The sequence below is a fragment of the Erpetoichthys calabaricus genome, chromosome 6 (assembly GCF_900747795.2).
Source record: "Erpetoichthys calabaricus chromosome 6, fErpCal1.3, whole genome shotgun sequence".
Classification (NCBI taxonomy): Eukaryota; Metazoa; Chordata; class Cladistia; order Polypteriformes; family Polypteridae; genus Erpetoichthys; species Erpetoichthys calabaricus.
In genome coordinates this window covers 80174546-80196325 of record NC_041399.2, presented here as the reverse complement: position 1 = coordinate 80196325, position 21780 = coordinate 80174546, and the positions used below count along the sequence as shown (strand labels likewise).

Below are 21780 nucleotides of genomic sequence, written 5' to 3'. Positions count from 1 at the left end.
AACTTCACCTTTTGTATTGCTTGGCCTTTATGTCTTTTATTGTATTTGTTTGTTTCTTGTAGAGAAAAGCCAAGCAAAATGACACCTTTTATTGGCTAACTCAGGCCCCTTCTTCAGGCGAGATGTATTTGAATTTTTGTTCTTTATTTTTGCCGTATTTTTCAGGATTTTGTATTCTGACCTATACTCTTTGTTGGCCTTATTTTGCTTAACTGTTTGAAATTGGAAGTAAAGAACTTACTTAGCTTTATGTGTTTTGTTTATACATCTATTTAAACTAAATCTAGTCTTGTCATGGTCAAAGTCTTCAGCTCTTTAACCTAAATGATAACAGTGCATGTGCATGGTGTGTTTTTACAGGTGATAGCTTATGCTGAGTAGGTATTCACATGTAACTTTTATAGCTTTGGGTGAACAAAGCAAGCTCTGCAATAAATCTATTGAGTTTTCATCTTTTCCAGATTGAGGTCGGTAACCTCAAGCTGACTTCCTACTACATACCTACCCTGTCAGTTTTTTTTTAAAAGTCTCACCCCCATGTCATATGAGTTTAGAAAGCCATATCAAAATTATTTTTCTGTGCTAGTGGAGTCCTCACACCATTAATATGGTCATAGGAACTCCACATAATTTAAAAATGTGAAAGCTGTGTTACACATTTCATAGTGTGCTTAATTAACTTTTGGTAGTGGCAACATAGTGATGCCACTTGGAAGATTTGTGTCCTTGTACTTGTTATATATTCATTTGCTGTTATTGACAATTTAATAAACAGTGACATTCATTTGAATATGTACTTAAAATATTATTGTATTTTTGTCAATACCAGCACATAGCCCAGTTGATTTCTGTTAGCTATCTATTATGATTATTAGACATTTAATATTGTACAATTTTAATGCAAAAAACTGAATTATCAGTAGAATGTAGGACAGAGGAATAAGAATTTACATGTTAAAAACAAATGTAATTTTTAGAAATGTCAGTTTTAGCAATTGTAGAGTTTGCATGTATCTGTGTTGTTTTTTTATCTTTCCCTAACAAGTCATAAGAGTTAGGTTAATTGGTGACTCTAAAGTGACCCAATATGAGTGAGTGTGCATGTGTCTACATAAGTGTGCTTTGTGCATAAAAGCTACTCCATGGATGAGGAAAATGGGAGGATTAATTATTTTTACACCTCCCATTTATTTACTGTATATTTTAAGGTATGCGTGGATGATGATCAAAGTTGCTTACAACTTTCTAGTCTATAATATGTTTTTTTCCTACTGGAAACATTTTGAGATAATGCTCACAGTATATGTTAGTGGTTCTGTTTCTACAGTATTAAACAAAACTGATGTCACATTATGAGACTCCTGGTTGTTGGGTAAGTCAGTTTCTGGTCTCTTTGTCACTGAATTAAATGCATTGGACTTCCAAATGAGCATTCATTGACTGTCAACACTCAAGCACACAAATTCTGCCCCAGTGACTAAAGACAAAATGAAAATCGGTTTGATTTTGTTGGAACTAGTCCTGGATTAGCTGGAGTGAGTAGCTGGGTATGTAAGACAACGCGACTAACCTTAACGGAACTGTGCCACTGACTGCTTCCAACTCACTAAGATTGTCTAAATTAAGACTACAGTATGAATGAAAATCGCTGGAAAAGTTGTGTAATGTGACAGGGCCTTTAGTGGTGTATGCAGAATTTTCTAGCTTTCTCTTTGATTTGTATTTTGTTGAGCAGGTCCATACTTGTTCCCTAACTTCCAGAATTACTTTTTGTCAGGTTTGAAATAAAAAAGTCCAAATGAAATGATTCATTAGGAGAGAAGATTATGCTTCAAAACATTTTGGGGACTTTAATTTTTCTATGTGTAAAGGGTCCCAATGCAGATGACTTTGTAAAGGAATATTGACTTGCTTTACTGTAGGTACACCTAGATTAAAAATTGGTATGAAAGGTAATTATAGGATGGGGGGGGGGGGGGGGGGGGGCAGTATTAGGATTATTTTTTTACTTTTTGCTGTTTAATTTGTTTTGGTTTATTTGTTTTAATTTAATGAAGCTGTTTGTGTAGCCTGCACTTATTTTAATAAGTCAGTTCCCTGCCTGTTTAATTTGGGGTATTTTGCAAAGCAAGTCATCAGACCCTATACATATAGTGTATGTAAAATATTTTATTTTTCAAGTGAACATCTTTTCAATTTCTTTATGTTCACCTCAGAAAAAATTGTTTGCTCCTAAACCTATTGTTACGTCAGCAATTCTGGCTGCATACAAACTGTATCATATATGTACATGTAAAATGAAAGCATGATGATTCAGGGGTTAACATTGATAACTTACACAGCTTGGACATTGGTTCACTTTTGGCTGGGGTGCCCTGTGTTTATATTTTGTTCTCCTCATATTCATCTGGATTTCCTGTCAAGTTAGGCAGTAACTATAAACTGGCATGGTATCCTGTAAATGGAAGTATGATTGTGTAAAACAGACTGTGCTTCTTATGACACAGACTAAAAACTTGTTTAGACAATGGATATACTATACAAATTGAATAAATGTATGCATTGCCTGTCTTCATTAGACACATTTTTGGGTTGTAAAGCACATGGTATTTTTGTGTTAGCCTTTAAAAGAACCCACCGAAAACCTCTAAAAGTACACATACCTTTTGTAGCCATACAGTTGTGATGTTTTTTGTGTATAGCAATGGGAAAGGTGAAGCAAAAGTAATTTGAATGTATTTAAGTATAAAACATGGTTCAAGTATCTCATCTGTCCTAGGTAAAATTATTCACGTACAGTACGTATAGTGTGGAATTAGAGGTGAAAGTGATAGCTGGAACTGGAAGCTGCATAGATTTAGAGAGCAGGGATAAAATCAAATTATTTAAAGTACCCGAGGAGAGTAGAGAAGAATAGCCATTCAGTGAGATAACTGAACTGTGAATGAGGTTACTCAATTAAAGTGAGCAGTCTTGTAAGTATATCATCTAGGAGATGTGTAGTGGAGTCCTAATTTAATTCTTTTAAGTACCGTACTTTGTCTATAAAAAGTATGTACTTAATAAGCAATCCTGCTTCATTTGGCTTCTGCTTTAAGATCCTCTTATTAGCTATCAATAAAAGACAGTGAGCAGAAGAGTAACATTTTTAGCATGAACTCTTAATCTTGAAAAATTTTAAAGAAACAGTTAAAATAAACAAAAAATAAGAGGTTAATAAGATTTCAGAACATGATTTTTGGGAAACATGTAATCAATATCTTATCAGCTGCATTAGTGCTGACTGCATGATTTAAATTAAATCTTCAGCTACTTTGTTGTAAATTATGACACTTCATATCTTTTACATAAAGTGCAAACTCTTTCTAATATCTCCTACTTTTATTTGGTTAATTGAACAAGGAAATTTATATACTGTATAGGAAAAAAATTAGATTAGCATTTGTAAAAGTTATCCCCTCAATATCAGCTTCTGAGGAAGACATTAAATCCTATTTGCACAGAAGTGTAATGTTAGTAAGGCCCTTGAGAGACCTGCCTCATTATTCAGTCGCTCAGACAAAGCGTTTCTGTCATTTCCCATCTTTTCCTTGAAACTGTATAAAAGCTGGCATTCTTTAAAGTCATCATCATTTGCTCCTTGTGTACTGTATATAGACTATTAGGGTAAATTGAAAAAATCTCTTTATTTCATTGCTGTCTATAACAAAACAAAAATGTAACAGTCTTTTCATAGTTCATCACTGTAAACTTTTTTTTTCCTCTGTGCACCCCTTTTAAAAATTGAAAATGAAAATTGATTAACCATTGACATGCACTTTTGTTGTAGTGTTTGTTCATTTTGAAAGGTGTTTTAATGTATGTGATCCTTGTAAGGGTTTGTACTTTACTCTGTGTAAAAGAGTAAAGAGTGCTAAAAAAGAATAACTTCAAGTGAATTCAAAAAGTGTTTACTGGTGTTGGGTTAATTTTTCTAATTTATTACATTCTGACAAGAGGCATGGAGAATTTATTGATTACAAAGCAGCACCTCTCTGTATTTGGCTGCAGTCATCATTTCCTCAATGCTGAGCAGTTTCCCTGTCCCTGCCACAGATAAGCTCCCCCACAGCATGATGTTGCCACCACCCTGCTTCATTCTAGGGATGGTGTTAGGCAGGTGATGAGCAGTGCCTGGTCTTTATCAGACTGAGTGCTTGAAGTTCTTATCAAACTAGAGAATCATTTTCCTCATACTCTCAGAGTCCTTTAAACTGTCATATGTCTTTTACTCAAGAGTGACTTTAGTTTAGCCACTCCACCATAAATGCCTGATTGATTGTGTTTCTGAGATGGTCATCCATCAAATGGGTTCTTCCATCTCAGCAGAGGACTTCTGAAGCTCTGTTAGAGTGACCATTTGGGTATTGGTCACCTATCTGACCAAAGCCCTTCTTGCCCAGTTAGTAACTTTGGCCGGACGGCCAACTCATGGAAGATTCCAAATTCTTCCAAACCTCTTCCACTTCTCAGTTATTAAAATGACTGGGCTCCTGGGAACTTTCAGAGAGGAAGAGTGAGGTTGGGAGCATGCACTGCCATAGCACGTTGTCACGCACACCCCATGACGAAACAGCTAAGGATCCCTTTTGGCAACCCCTAAGGCAGACACACGGTCCAGTCCCACCCTCCAGAAATGACCCATCTATCTTCTGCCCCTTGGCCTGGTCCAGTCGTTTGAGTCCTCACCAATGAGAATCTGGGGAATCACATCACATGGTCATAGTATGGTAACTGACACTCACTCACAATGCAGGTAATGTGCCTCATTCAGGATTCCATGAGAAACTGCTCGTTTGACACTTAGTCAAACCAGCGGTACCCAAGGACTCCCCGAAGAGACACAGTACTGAAGGAGTCCAGTCTTCGTTTCAGGTCACTGGATAGCATTCATGTCTCATAACCATATAGTAAAACAGGAAGCATCAGGAAAATAAAGTCTTGTACCTTTGACTTTTTGCAAAGATATTGGGAGTGCCATATACCCTCTCCAGCAACCTCATGACCCCCACATGCTCTCCAAATCCGTCTACTGACTTCATAGGAAGAGTCACCAGAGACATGAATGTCACTACTGAGGTAAGTAAACCTTTCGATGAGGTTGATACTCTCTCTACAAGCAGACACACTGCTGATGGCTGAGCCCAAGAGGTCAATAAAGGCCTGCTTCTTGTTTTTTATCCAGGACACTCGCAAGCCCAGACATTCGGACTCCTCACTCAGTCTCTTGAGAGCTATGATCAGAGCCTCCATTGACTCAGTGAAGATCACAGCATCGTCGGCAAAGTCAAGATCAATGAGTCTGTCTTCACCAATGGGTGCCCCACAGCTGCTGGACCCAATGACCTTGCCCAATACCCAGTCCACGCAAGCATTGAACAGGGTAGGAAGAACAAGAGCACACCCCTGACGAACCCCAGAATCAACTGGGAAAAACACAGAGATTCTGCCACCACTCTGCACAGCACTCACAGAACCAGTGTACAGGCCAGCAATGACATCTAACAACTTTGGGGGAATCCCACAAAGTCTTAGGATGTCCCACAGGGCAGCTTGATCAACTGAGTTGAATGCTTTTAGACACATCCGAAGGACCATTAAAGCAAACAGGGTGCACCTGAACATAATGTGGACTGCAACAGGAAAGGGTCTAAATAAATTTATGAATGAGAAATTTCAGTTTTTTTTATTTTTAATCAATTTTAAAACCTTTCTGAAAGCATATTTTTAGTTTGTCGTTATGAGTTGTTCAGTCAATAGTGTAGGCTCTAATGATGTCCTTTATTATAAATACATGTATTTCTACCAGTGTATTCACTTATTTTCACCTTTTTAGTTTTTTTGTACAGTAGTTAAGGTAATGGCTTATAAACTTTGTTTTTTACATTTTTTCATGTCTCTTTCTTCCAACATAACACTTTAAACAATACTGCCAGGATCTATTGGTTGCAGTAGCCTGACAAAACCAGAGTGTGGAAATGCAGTATGGTATTTAAGCCTGATTAGGAGCATTATTTTAAGCCCATGTGGCAGAAGGAGCATTTTTACAAGACCCTAAGTTGGATTTTTTTTCTCTATTTGGTTATGTAGTTAGAGATTTTAAATTTCTCATTTTATGATGCCTAACTTATCTTATTCCAGAACTACGATTTGGCTTTATCTAAAGTTAAATTGGTCTTTTCCAATTCTCAAGAAATACATACAGATAATTTGTATTGTTTACACTTTTAAAGAAGTATCAGGTTCTTGTTAAAGAATGTGTATTGTTAATGCACATTTTCATGTGACATTTCAAGTTCAAGCTCACATATTTTGTTCATCACTTGTCCATATTTTTAGTGGATTAATTAAGAACTGTCAATTGTAAGTATCATGTCACTAGAAAGCCTGTTAATAGGTAATAGAGTATGAATACCTGATGCACAAACTAATTGTTTTTCCAAAATTAAAGACAACACCAGGAATGTCTCTGCACAGCAAGTAATGATACTGTCCTGCTGTCCATACTGCATGAAAAATTGAGCAACAATAATAAAATGTTTTTTTCTGATTCAGCTGCTAAAGAAAGACTGAACCCCATTTCTTCTAAACACTCTCGTAGCAGTATGCTATATAATATGCAGTTTTGCTGCCTTCTTTATCCTTATTCCTTGAACAACTGTTGCGTGACAACCATTACTCAGTTGCACTGATGTCTTACGGTCATGAATGAGAAACTCCATCCATCCATCCATTATCCAACCCGCTATATCCTAACTACAGGGTCACGGGGGTCTGCTGGAGCCAATCCCAGCCAACACAGGGCGCAAGGTAGGAAACAAACCTCGGGCAGGGCGCCAACCCAGCGCAGTGAATGAGAAACTTAGCAGTGGAATACTGAAAATCAAACCAATTGCTTGAAAATAAGATATTGAAATATGATCTTCAGCCTCAAATTAGAAGCAAAAGGACACAATAGTGTTCTGGAAAATGGTGATGATATTTCAGGTGTATAAATATACAGTATATTCAGCCAGCTTTCCTTTTTTCATACTGTTTACAAGACAAATATAGTAAAATAACATCACTGGTATTAGAAGAAAATCTGTTGTTGAGGGGGTGGCCGGTATGCGCACAGTTATGCTGATCTGTTATTAATGTAAACAAATTACAGAGGAATTACTTGAGAAAAAAACTAACTGCTTGATTTACTGTAGAAAAACACAATGAGGGAGGCATGGTGGTGCAGTGGTAGTGCTACTGTTCTGCAACACAAAGACTGGGTTTTGTGTCCTGCCTTCTTCCTGTGTGGAGTTTGCATGTTCTCTCCATGTGAATGTGGTGCTCCAGTTTCCTCCCACAGTCCAAAGACATGCAGGCTAGGTGAATTTGCATTGCCAAACTGGACCTAATGGTGTGTGTTTGTGTGTGTTCACCCTGTGTTGGACTGTCAGTCTGTCCAGAGATTGTTGCTGCCTTGCAGCTGATGCCTTCTGGGATAGCTTGCTTGTAACCCTGCTCAGAATAAGCTGGTTTAGAAGAAGGATGGATGAAAAAACAAAAACAAAATGGTAACACATGGATAATTCAGGGTTGGCTTCTCTCTGCAAACAATATGATAGAGATGTTTCCTGTCTTTGTTGTATTTCATTTCCGGTGTTTTATTTAGCTCGATGGAGGAAAATGTAAGTGTTCAGTGAAGATTTGCTATTTTCAGATATAAGATCATCCCCCTCCCTTCTTCAGCCCACAGGATACTGCAGAAGCAGATAATATACAGCATTAACTGTTTTTATATTTCTTTAAATAAACAGCATTAACAATTATTTTCATTTTTTTGTTCTCTTAGAGCTCCCAGCCTTACACAACTGACCACCTTACATACCTACCTCTTCACTGTAGATGAAAAATCAAAATGAATAAGATATATTGCATACATTTCCCCCATACATTGTGTCTTTGGTTAAATGTTACGTACACATACAAATTAAAAGATAAGCAAGGGTAATTTTTCAACTCATTAATCCCCAAAGACTTATAGACAGGTGGTGGTTACAGAGTGTGCTCAGACACAACATAAAAGTGGTCCATTAGAACAGAAAGGCATAAGAAAGTTTGTGAGAGGTGTGAAAAGTGACATGCTTATTTTATTGGCTTGTCAGTTATACTTTGGTTCCATTCAGGTGAAAGGGTGATGCGGAAGTTTTTCATAATCTGTGCAATGAATTTAAAAGCTAAAAACAGAAAACAGTGAAAGAAAGACACAGTGAAACAAAGTGAAAATAGAGGTAAAAGATATGTGCACCTTTTATTAGTTAAATTTAAACGTGGCTCCAGATACAGTAGCAATGTTACTTTTTCTTAGTCAAGATGGTTAAGAAAGCCCAATAACATATACAGCATAAAGACTGATTCACATCCATTATACAAAGATTCATTGAATGCCTTCTTCTAACTCACTCAGAAAATACTAAAACAGAATTCAAAAACTAGTCTACTCTTCCGTTCACTCTCTGTTCAGACATTTCTTTGCCTTCAAGTATCAACATGATCAACAGATTGCATTTATCACAAAAAAAACATGGATGAAAACTGGGTAGTGAAACAGTGATACAGTGTGTGTGTGGGTGTGTGTGTGTGTGTATATATATATACCTGAAGCTTCTTAAACCCTAGTAGTACTAAAAGAGAACATTATTTTGGGTGCATTTTGGATTCATGATTCGTTTTTTTGAACATGTTTGCAAGATAAAAAATGTGAATTAAAAAAAGAAGAATCAAATAGATAGACCAGGCTTCCATAATCCTAGGGAAACAGAGTCATCTGGTGTTTATCTGTGCGTAATTTAGATATTCTCAGAAAAATTGAAAACTGTTGAATTAAGTACTTGCCCAATGACCAGCGGTCATTTAACCACCATTTCACTAGAGTTTAATGAATAACCTGTATGTGTTTTAACTTTTTCCAAACCTGCGACTGGCTACATGGAGGATGCTTTGCAGCCCTACGAAAGGGGAAGTTTGGCCTAAATCTTTAGATAAAATTTAAGGAACATGTTTTCGTTCAGATGGCCATGTGAGAAGAAGCTCAACCTTAATAGTTTAATATAGAGTGCTGAGTTGCACTAATACAATACATAATCCACCCATTGCTAAAATAGTAGTATTATGAACATGGCTCCTAAGGAATGAAAACATGAGATTCTTATCATGCAGAGGCAAACATGTCAATAAAACAAAGGTACACACAATCATGGTCTGAATATTCCTTAGCCATTTGCTAAAACTACTGTTTCACTATACATTTTGTTTATTTTTTCTTCTCTGTTTTCTTAGCCTCAAAAATTGCTCTTTCCTCCTCACTTTCTGGTATGAATACACTTACAGTGAAGTCACCACTTTCCGTGCCATACTTGTTTTTCACCACAATGCTGTACTTCCCAGAGTCTTGAGTTGTGACTGACGTGATAGTGAAGCTGGCAAACTTTCCTGAATCAAATTTTAGGATGTAATGGTTGTCGGACACCATCTGACGCTCATTCCTTAGCCATGTAACCTCGGGAACTGGGTCACCCCAAATATTGCAGGTCAGGTTAAGAGACTTTGAAAAAAGAAAGGACATATGGAGTATTAATCAATCAATTAACAGCAGATAGGTTTTTTGGATGAAGCAACATTTCACCTAGCTTTACAAACAGAACATACTTATAGTAAAATTTTCAAGAGTGTCCTTCTGTCTTAAATGTGCTTTTTTATTTTAAAAGATCACTGTTCAGATGAATACTATTTTGTAAACCATTTTGATTCTGCTTTAATAATTGTACAAATTATCTCACCTTTTTTTTTTTTTTTTTTTTGAGAATACTATACTGTGAAAATTTCAGTATGGTTAATGTTACCTAAACAGCCAGAACCTGAAGCAATACAACAAATCTAATCCATCACCTACCCTTTGTCATATTGGAGGGCTAGTGTAAGGGTCTGCTGACCTATTCAACAGACATGACACTCTGAATATTTGTCAGAGAACACCACATTTCACTCAGTATGATCTGTCAATATGAATGCATATTACTACAATAATCTTTTTTTTAATTTATGCTGTGTTTTGCAAACCAAAGCAGGGCAGCAGCGTTTTTCTTGGAGACTACGGTTTTCAATGCAAGATTTGTTTGGCCACAGTGAATAAAACCTGCTGAAATTCACTTAAGTATGTTGGCTTGTGCAGATCAGTAAGCTTTTTGGGTACCTATCATGCACAAAGTTTACGGTACCCCAAGTCATCATGGACTATGGCATGTGCAGATCCATAGGTGATATTCAAATATGCAGCAGAAGCAGACAGAGTAATCTGTTCGTCTTCCCTGATGAAGGCGTTTACCATGTCAATATGGGCTTGTGTGTGCAATATTGATGGTCAACAAGGTCAACCTCTGTCGGTTACACATGTCTTCCTGCTTTAAACCTTTCTACCCATTCATATACTTTACTTTTAGTCATGTTGTTTTCACTTCTGTATGGAACCAACATCCTTCTGTGAATTTCAGCAGGTTTTAATTTTTCTGCCCAAAGCAATCTCACTATGGCACATTGTTCAACAATGGAACCATCCTGCATGTTCCTTTGACACTGGCTTCAACTAAACCAATGGCAGAGTTTTGAGCTGTGCATATTCAAACTACCCATAAGCCATCATGAACATGTTGCATTGCATCAGATTGTATCCTTTGTGGGTACCACGTAATTTTCAAATTGCCTTTATGGTTTGATTTACCCTCGTACTTGAAATGTCTAAGAGCTTCATATGGTCAGATCTTACAAATAATGTAGTAGGGGGATGAACTGACATTATATTGCATCTATTTTTATATTATCTTACTTAAATGTGGAATGTTTGATGTCTTCATATTTTTTGCAAATGGCTTTATAACCTTTTTCAGACTGATACACAGCAATATAAAACAGATTTCTATTGATTTGGGCATAATGTATTCCTTTCCAAAATAAGAATGTAGAATGGGTTAAAATACATCTCTTTTAATTATACTTTATTTTTTTAACATAAAAACACTGATGCATGGGATTTGGGGAAAGGTAAGTTATGATGACTTCCCATATTGTATATACAGTGATTTACTTCTAATGAGAATTCCTTCCCCAAACAGTTATAAGTGCACCTTACCAAAGCCAGTAACAGATGAAAAGTGCAAGTCATAAATGGACAAAACTACATTTAATGTTGCTGCTTGTAGCAGATGTTGGCTCTACATTAATAATGTCAGTAAAACAATGGTGAGAATTAGTCAGAATCAAACTTTTTTGGGAATAGACAAGCTTATGGCTCCTTGCAGATCAAGTATTCATTATACTTCAGAGCTTTTCATCACCTCCCAACATTTCATGCAAAAGTTGTTTTTTGTCCCATTTTTCTAAATTTAGATTATCACCTTAAATAGATATAAACAATTGTGTGAACCCACTCCTGAATACCTGGCGCAGATCTCTTTATACTTTTTGTATGTATTTACTTGTCTTGCTTCCAGTTTCATTTTCAATGTTATTTTACAGAAGCACATTGATAGCATGACTAGGCACCTAGGAGCAGAGTGGTAGCTTTTTTATCTATTCAGTACACTTGCTTCAGTGACGTAAAGTTTAAATAGAACAGCAACAACATATCAAACCTCATATGCTCCTGTAACCTTGGTAATGCTATGTAAGAAAAGGTTGCTCAAACTAGCCTGTGATTCCTGCTACAGAAATGTAGCATATGCCTAAAGCAGACTGCAGAAATAAACAATATCTAAAAAGAAAGCATCCTGTATATTTGTGAATGACAGATTACCTTGCCCTCCTGGATGGTGACCACATCAGGAAGACCACCAATCACTCGTGCACGGTCTAAAAAACAAAAACAACGCACAGATATTAAAATTTTTGGCTTTATCACCTGCAAGAGTGCATCTCTTCAAGTTAATGTATGCATAACTATTTTTAAAAATAAAAAATTGAAAACATTTTCAGTGTGAAAGTCCTGAAAATGTCATACTTACTTCTCTCAGCTATTGCAGCTTGCCTGTAGGGAGAAGATGGCACACATCAGAGATGTCATACTGAACATTATTACAGAAAAACAATAAATCTGTAACTTCAGCTAATGCTAACTTGACAGAGTTTTTGTTACAGATGTACAGGAATATTTATATTTGACTTTGGACTTTACATTTTAAATATGTTAATCTGCTTATTTAGTATTCCTCTCATGATTTATCATTGAGCTTTTTTTCGATGAATATACTGTAGAAAATATGTCACTCAAGAACCGATCTGTCACTGTTAAGAAATCGTTCAGGGACAAACCCATCTCCATTTCACATCCTCGTACAGAGAAATTGATCATAAATTTGATGCCTATGATTCAAAAAGCACCAGATGATCCAGTTGAGCTAAAGACCAGTTTACTTTTGTCGACTGTCTTTTTCTCCTTATGTAAAGTCCTTGGCTGAAATCCTAATACAAGTGACACATAAAAAATTAAATTTGAAATCATGTTAAAATAATATATGTTGAATGCTGGTTGCACCACTTGAACAATCAATCAGTGTCACAATAATAAGATGTTAAAATATAAAGCTAAGCTAATTATGGGTGTTCATGTACTAATCCTGAACAGAATAAAATCTACAAATAACAATATGGTAATGCTTATATATAGTTAAACCTGAGAATTTGAAAATGATAACTTAGGACCTGGTCATTTAAATAATTGTTAACTACTGCAAAAATTTTCAATGTGAAAATGCTGAAAATGTCATATTTACTTCTCTCTTCTCTATCCTAACACAGATTCATGGGGGTCTGCTGGAGCCAATCCCAGCCAACAGGCAGGAACAAATCCTTGGCAGGGCAACACACACACACACACCAAGCACACACTAGGGACAATTTAGGATTGCCAATTCACCTAACCTGCATGTCTTTGGACTGTGGGAGGAAACCCACGCAGACACGGGGAGAACATGCAAACTCCACACAGGGAGGACCCGGGAAGCAAACCCGGGTCTCCTTACAGCGAGGCAACAGCGCTACCACTGCGCCACCATGCTGCCCTGCACTTTATCAATTATGTTTAAATTAACTTTAAAGTATTAGAATGTTAATCGAATTTTAACAAATTATAATGTCCTTAATATGAACCAGATATAATAAATAATGTAAAGTAAATGTTTAAAATCATACATTAGGTTATAGAAGACAGGGGGTGTGGAATGAGAGAATGCCATTACAAATGTATGTGAAGCAATTATAATTATTATGATATTTGTTTTCTTGACTACTGAAAATCCCAGGTTATTTGGCTACTTTGGTAAAAAAAAAATCAAGAAATTGGAAAAATTATCTCCAAAATCTGTTGCATATTTACACAGCAAAGTAATACTTGTTACTGTATTTTTATTAAATATTCAAGAATGTACTAATTGTGACTGCAAAGTGTTTTCCTGCCTGAAATTAAAAGTGGACCCTAAAAATAAAATAAGAAAGGCAAAAAAACAGGGCTAGGACAATTTAATTTTTTTATAGACATGATCACATTTGGTGTCAAGTTCTACAGTTGGTTGAATATACAGTATTTTTGCCATGGTTTTTATGTATTTACTAGTCATTTAGCCCATTACAATAACGGGCACTAGAACAGTAGTGCATAAACATTAGTAGGAACAGTCTATATTAAATGGCAAGGGACTTTGATCTCATTCTTTTTGTTGGTTGTATTTTTCTTTCTTTCAGCCTTTCTTTTGTTGATGTTTACTTGCTGAGCTGACCGTTCTTCGTGGGCTGCCGCCATGTATTGTGTGTCTTTAATTTTCTGTGACAGTAATACTGTCTTGTACGGCTCTATTCAATAAGGGCACGCACAAAAAGGCGAGCTTCAAAAGGGCGACCACAATTGAGCGCGGCGAATAAAGGCGTTCGTAGATAATTTAGTTCAAATGGCTCTGGAATATGTGAAGAGCAACAAAGGTGCAGATCTTTATTTACGCACGCCTTTATTCGCTGCGCCCAATTGAGGTCGCCCTTTTGAGGCTCGCCTTTTTGAGCGCGCCCTTATTGAAGGATACCGTCTTGTACGTCCGCTGGCTTGTACATCCGTAATATACCTTTAATTTTCTCTGCCGGTAATACAGGCGTGCGCGTCGGTAATATGCCTTTAATCTCCTCTGACAGTAATACTGGCGTGTATGTGGCTGTAATATGAGTCACTGTATTGTGTACCTTTAATTTCCTCTCGCAGTAATACTGGTTTGTATTTCCGTAAAACGCCTCTAACTTTCTCTGATAGTAATATCGCGCATCACACCGTGCCCCGCGCATGCGCACTTCATCAGAAGACACCCACACACGGACACCTGGACGCACATAGGGATTTTATATATATAGATTAATTTATGTTGTTTTATGTTTATGTTGTTATTTTGTTAAGCACTCTTTAGAGATTTAGAATACAATATTATAAATAAGATTCTACTTCTCTACTAATTATATATCTATGTTATGTAAACTTATATTGATATTTTTTTATTACTTATTCATTGATTTTTACCTAATTTAACTTGTTTTTCTTTTCTTGTAACTATTTCTTGTGTATCTAGTATCTTGTAAAGCACTTTGAGCTACATTTGTATGAAAATGTGCTATAAAAATAAATGTTGTTGTTTGGCTGTTGATCAATCGATCGCCACAGTATTGTAAAGTAGCACAGGAGTGGTCATAGGTGTCACCATGTGATATCATTACAGCCATTTTCCCTAAAAAGGAGACATGAGGACATGGTTCACTCTTAAAGCTGTTCTAATATTTTGCAAAAGTTATACTCTGTCATTTTGATGTTCCTTTTCTTTTTATTCCTTGTTTGTTAATGCCTTTGCACATTGTTTTTGACTAGTTAGTCTAATATGTATTTGTGCTTTATAAAGTTCCCTTTTCCCACATTGTGCTGTTCATTTTTGTGCTCCCTAATATCTATGTGGTCAGGCATCACTTACATATAGGAACATAGGATCTTGAAATCAAATCAAGCACTTGTAGGCTCAGGTAAAATTCCTATGCTTTTAGGTCTGCATGTCAAGCATGTGTTAGGGCCTGTTTAGGTCTTTTAACACCACATGCTGCTTCCTTTGTTTGTTCAAATGCCTCTGTTAAAATCCAGTTGACTCAGAGGCGTTTTGTCTCACACACAAATATTTTTTGGGGTCTAGTGAATCATGTCTATTGGCAGGTCCGAGTACATCCAAAGACCCTGAAAGAATGGAGAAAATTCTGAATTTGCTCAAATGCAAGTGCCCACTGTACAAATGTTGTTGATCACTTAAAATGAGCAATCATTGATAAAAGTATGTCCAGTAACTAAAGCTGACTCAGATGTGAAATCCTGACCAGATTCAGAAGGAGGTCAGCCTTTATTGCCTAAAAAGTCACCACTTAGTGTCCACACACAGGGCAAAAAAGTTGGAGTGGATTCTAGAAATATTTCATTTCAGTTCAGTTTGTGCTGTCTCTTGTCATATTTCTGTGCAGGTTGCCCGCTTGGTATCTATGCATAACAATATTTAAGTTCATTGAGTACCACTGTATTATTTCTGAAGTCACTGAAATTTATTCTTTTTTACCCAGAAAGGCTTCATGAAGAAAGATCTTTCAAACTGGTTAAGTCCACATGAGTGATGGAATGGAAAGACAGAAATTACATTGTTGTCATTATCATACCTTTCATCTAAATGAGCTCTCTGAATAATTTGCACTTAGCACTTTTGCACCACCAAAGATTACATTTCAGTGTCAAAATGTGAACTGATTTTTACTTTAGACATCTAATGTACTACATGGATTTGTTTACAAATATACACATTAATTACTGTAAAACATAACTTGACATTAATGATTTCTAAAATATTCCAATTTAATAAACCTTTACAGATTGCATATTAATAACTAACTTACTTCAGCCTCTGGAATTCTGCATAGGCTTCATCATATGCTGCAGAAACAGACACTTTTGTTAGTTTGGAGTACTTAAATACATGTGTAAAAAAGTACAGATAAAACTATGATGACTTGGGTATAAAATCAGAAATTATAAATAAGAATTTTTCCCTACTTATATAATACAATTTTTGTACATAGTGTCATTTACCTTGTCCAGATAAGTCTACTGATTTCTGGAGTCCATCTTTACCATCAAATATAGTGATTGTATATTTGCCCTTATCTTTATCAGTTGGTTCATTGATTTGTAGCCACAACTGTTCTCCAGTGACACCACTCTTTACTCTGTCTGTGTAGGAAATCTTTGAATCCCTATAGAAATAAAAAATATAAAACAAAACAAAATATTAAAATTTAAATATCACACTATTACATTTTACCATATGTATTAAAATTGACCCATATTTTGATTCAGTTTAGTCAATCCTGCTTGGTTAGATTTTACACTGAATGCTTAGTATTTTTTATTTAAAGGAAAAAATTAATGCTCAAAAGATTAAAGGAGAAAACTATATTGTAATATATTTTTACTACTGATTTTGTTAACAGTAGTAGTTTCATTATTATTGAAATAATGAAAAAGCAAATTTTAGCAAAAACATGGTTGAAAATGAAATGATGCTTTACTTGAAAATATAGTTTTCATTATTTAATAATGCTGTTTATTCTTTTATGTTAGTTTTGGCTTAGAATTTTGAGCAAAGCAATTGAAAGTCAAAAGATTCCTTGTTCAAATCATTTCTGTTTTTGAGGCTTTGGGAAGCTGAGCAAAGCCGACATGTTCCAGAAAATTTCACACCTTTCATAATACCAGTTTGTGTAAAGCTTCTTGTTAGGGAGACAAATATGTGTGTCAGTGAGTTTACATGTGTTTGGAAATTCTCGAAATATTACCAAAAAAGTTTGACAGTGTTGAAAAATGTATCTCATTCTGAATGTAGAACAGGGGCACATGCTGTCACATTATGTACTTCCCATTATTACAAATGTTTGATATTATCAACTTAGAATTATTTTAATGTCAACAATGCTTTTTCTAATGTAATGACAGAAGGCTGGTTTCTTACTTATGTTGCCAGGCAACTTTGAGTTCTTCTGTGTAATAGTTGACAAATGAATACAGTCTTATTCCATGTTCTGTACTCTGAATTTTTAATTCTGTGGCAGACTGAGCTGTAGGAAAGGGTAAAAAGGGGTTAAAAGTAAAAGTTATGAATTGAAAATTATTTAATATCCATATTGAAACAGTTCCCTGTTAATTTTTAATAATATATGACATACTTACCAATAACTCTGCAGACATCATTCATTAATTCAGTGAAACCTGAAATCATTAAAATATAAAATATTATGTTATAGCCAATGCATTAAATTAATTAGAATGTAGTATATATACTATATATAAAACTCTACTTCCTTTTGGCTCTAACTGGATTAAGCAGGAAAATAAAAACACTTGGCTAGAAATTGTAAAGAATAGGGGTTTAGGGGTTTCCAAAGAAACAATTTTTGTATATCTTTCTGTGCAAAAATACTTTCTTACTTCTGCACACCAGTGCCAAGGTGCTCAACTAATATGACCTAAGCTACAGTATATTTAACACATGTATGAGCCCCTACTAAAAAGAAGTGCTATAGGCAGTCATATAAAAGTCTGTCTGCCATGAAACTGAAGGCCCATTCTATGCAACTGACCAATTATGACAAGCTTCCTCAGCATTTCCTCCCCAACTATGCTTGCCTGGCCATCCAAAATATAAAACTGGAAATGTGAAACAGCAAACTCATATCAGGCCTTCTATATTATCTTCTATACATTTTACTGCAATAACTCAGGTTTACTAAGGGCAGCCTTTGGGATATAGTGGAGTCATACAACTGGTCTGCTTATAGGCAACAGTGCAGGACATTTAACCTTACATTTGTCTGAGTATGGATCTTTCATATTTATTCCTTTCAAAGTTCTCTTAGAATAAGTGAATAAATAGTTTGGAATTTTCTCACATGTAACACAAGCACACAGGACAAAAATGCTATTTATAAAATTTTACTTATCATAAACTGAAGAGAGCTACACTAGACACTTTCGTAACAAAGTTTAGACCATAAGATACTGTAAGATTCCAATAAAGCATGGATTTTTAATGTAACATTATTTATGGTCTTATCTCACTATTAGGGATTGCAGTTAAGAAATGAACTTTTGGAATTGGGGCCCCATCCTGTGAAACTATCATTATGCTGTTCTTTAATTTTCTGTATTAAATGTTCCACATTTATACATCAGTCCATTATCTAATCCTTCAGTATTGGGTTATAAAGCGCTATTGGATATCCTAACAGCACAGGGCACAAGGTGGAAAATAATCGTGGATGTTGTTATAGTTCCACACTTACCTAAGCAAATTGTTTTGTTAAACTAGTTTCACAATGCTATTATTAGCTATGACAAATCTGAAACTCTGAGATTCATCCATCCAGTTTTCTAACCTGTTTCTTTAATAACAGGACTGTAGAAGGTCAGATGCTATCACAGAACCACTGAATGCAACAGACAGAATGGTCCACCATCCTGTTTTCGAGCACACTCATCATACTAACATACACATAGTTTATATTCACTTACACTCATAGGATTTATCTTCCACAACTAACCCAACTCACACAGCTTTAAGATGTTGGAGGAAACACACACTGACACAAGGAGAACATTGAAATTCCCAAATTCCAGTTCATACTTCAGAAACAGTTTAAAAAGACAGTAAAGGCAATAAATCTTTTTTTAGGAAATTACCTTTATCAGTCAATTTTAATAAACTTTTGTCTTTTCCTCTGTCATCTCTCAGTATAACTTCATAAATACCAGCATCCTTCTTTGTAATCTACAGCAAAATATAATGAAAAAATTTACAGGAATGCACAATCTTAATAACATTCAAAAAATATTGCTGAGTTTCGAAGCCATACATCAATGAGCAACAAATAACATAACTGGAAAGGCCAGGAAGATCTTCCAGCAGGGGAGCAGAGCAGTTCTTTATATCGTGTCATTTTAAAATTTGACACTGACCTATCATCCTCAAAATTTATGACTGGTGTACAGTATAAAATAAAGTGTCAGGAGGTATCATTACATGCTAGTAAAAAGGAAATTTGAGGCCTTAATTGTTAAAATGATGTAAAAATGACTAAAAACACATACAAAAAATGATACTCTGCTACATTCTGAATACTCATTCTAATATATATGCATATACATATATATGTATATGTGTGTATATATACTGTACATACAGACACAAACATATTCTCTCTCCCTACTTCAAACTCTTTACATCTTGTTCCTTAATTACTTTGTAAGTACATTCTCTAGGCAATGGTGGTTATATTTAAAGTTTTATTGGAAGGCAGTGCTCCATTATTCCTTTCCCATCATTCCATGCTGCCAACTCACTAATTCAGGTTATATACTGTAGATCTTTAGACAGTGAACAGCAACATGTATCCTAATGAGTCACACATTATGGGTGAGATGATACTTATACAGTAGGTTATCTGGTTGTCCTATTTTTCTAAGCTTAAAATAAAATCTGTATAGAAATGTTGTGTATAAACCAAAACACCTGCAATGGATTTACATAACCCTTTATATTAAAAAAAATATTTGGAGAAGTACCTGCGAAATCAGAAGAGTGCACACTCCCTCCTTGAAGTCATGCTTTTCATCAACCATGATCTCTCTTTCATCTTTGTACCAGATAATGCTAGTGTCCTTAAGGATATTAGCAACCTACAAATAAGAGACAGGTATTTATTCAGCTCAGCCCAGATCAAATCAGGTTTTACTGTGTACAGTGCATAACAGATCATTCCAAAACACGTCATATAAACTATTCAGTATTATATACAGTATGTGCAATGTTAGTGCATAGAATGAAATGACTTGTAGAGGTTCTTACTAAAAAGCAGAATATGCACTGCAGTCTACGGATAGATGTTTTTTAAAATCAATTAGCATTTTAGTAATATTATTCAATGTTGTTTAACTTTACTATATTTTAAAATAAACAACCTATTTTAAATTGGAGGTAGTGCAGCAGAGGATAAAGTTGAAATTTTCCCTTTTATCTTCATTTCGACACATTAGGCCTCTCCAACACTGTGACTACAAAATATTAACTTGCATGTTTTTTGCAAACAATTGCTTATTAAATATTTTCAGACATAGTAAATTAAACAGGATTATACAGAACATATGTAACAGAAACAATGCTCCTACAGTGCCCCCTCCAACCCTTCCTGAGGTTTGGACTGAAACAAATACTGTAAGATCTACTTAGAGAAAGGGAGCAGTGACCTACCAGAGTCATAGCTCTCAGAAAAAGTAAAGATAAAGTAAGGGACACCAAAATGGGCATTGTTAATAAGCAACATACATTTAGGAATTAAGTTGCATTTTGCATTTCATGCCTAACCCCTATTATCTCCCCTGTACACACCAGGTGACAGGTGAATTTCTGATGTGCTGAAAGCATAAGAGCTTCTTTGTGGAGGAGATCTGCCGTGGGCCCCTTGGTATGTACAAATTCTAAAGAGCTGGCAACTAAGGTAGTCTCTCCATGAGTTACACCTGTTAAAGCTTTAAGGTAAAGTTACAAGATTCATGGGTTTTTGATGAAGGCGTGTAAACTGATAACAACAGAGTGAAAGAGGAAATTTTTTTAAAGTCATGTTGGACAATATACCTAAGTGGGCAGACCACCTATGGCTAAAGGTAGTAGACACTCATCCAAAAGATAACATACATTTATAACGTAGAAATGTATTATGTTTATAATATTTGTAAAAAATGTATTACTATGTAATGTGTTTACTTCTTGAAATGTATTTAAGTTACTTTAAATGTTCCAGGGCCTGAGGTCTGACCTTTCATAGTTCGTAAAAAATATAGAAATATAATGTAGTTTTTGTACTCTAAATCAAACACTACAAAATCCTCCTGAAAACCTTAAGATATAATAAAATGCAAACTATAAAGTTTGAAAATATAAATATTCATCCCACCATCCTTTTCTTCAAGTCATCCCCATTAGCATTCATTTAAAACGAATAAAAAGTTATGGATGGGATGCCAAACAATTGTAGAGTAAGCTCTTACTCTCTCCCACACATGCACACCCTCGCCCACAATTACTTATACTAGGCAGATTTATATCCCCCAATAAACCTCACGTACATCATTTGAAAGTGAGAGAAACTGTGGACCACCCTGGGAATCTCATTAAAACATAAGGAGGGTGTGCAAACTACACACACACTGCACCACTGTTGCTGGCCTTAATGTAAAAATCTTTCTAACAAATCTAAATAAGTGAACGATTCCAAGTAAAGTATTTATTGAATTTTTAATTTGTTAATAATTTGTATTTATTACTGCAGTGCTGATTGTCAGCATATGAATGAACATATCATTTAATTTCATGCATATAAATTGACAGGGTTGTTTACTGTATTTTTAAAGAAAGTATGCATCAAACAAAAAAACTCTATTTTTTAAATATTTGGTTAATGTTAGGTAGCATTAACCCTCTCTCCCTGGCCGCTGTCTTCCTCTTCTTTTTTATTAGAAATTTATTTTATTCTTGCCTTGCATTTCAGCAGCACGTTGCATTCTGGTGTAACTTCCCATCCAAGATATTCCACAAAGTGAGGCCCTGC

The 21780-nt window shown here is 35.4% G+C and overlaps 1 protein-coding gene across 4 annotated transcripts in view; it reads right to left on the bottom strand.

The window, feature by feature from the left end:
* Nucleotides 1-21780, bottom strand: part of myom1b (myomesin 1b) — a 147299-nt gene that overhangs the window by 17320 nt on the left and 108199 nt on the right. For 2 of the 4 annotated variants that reach the window (XM_051928730.1, XM_051928731.1), the window contains 10 exons: nt 21709-21776; nt 19739-19852; nt 18857-18944; nt 17348-17386; nt 17130-17235; nt 16211-16374; nt 16018-16054; nt 12072-12094; nt 11864-11919; nt 9404-9619 (listed from right to left, as the gene is read on the bottom strand). In XM_051928730.1, coding sequence (XP_051784690.1) covers nt 9404-9619; nt 11864-11919; nt 12072-12094; nt 16018-16054; nt 16211-16374; nt 17130-17235; nt 17348-17386; nt 18857-18944; nt 19739-19852; nt 21709-21776 — 911 coding nt within the window. Of the gene's footprint in view, nt 1-8301; nt 9620-11863; nt 11920-12071; nt 12095-16017; nt 16055-16210; nt 16375-17129; nt 17236-17347; nt 17387-18856; nt 18945-19738; nt 19853-21708; nt 21777-21780 lie in introns of those variants that run through there. The other 2 variants (XM_051928732.1, XM_028803759.2) reach the window with 1 other exon arrangement.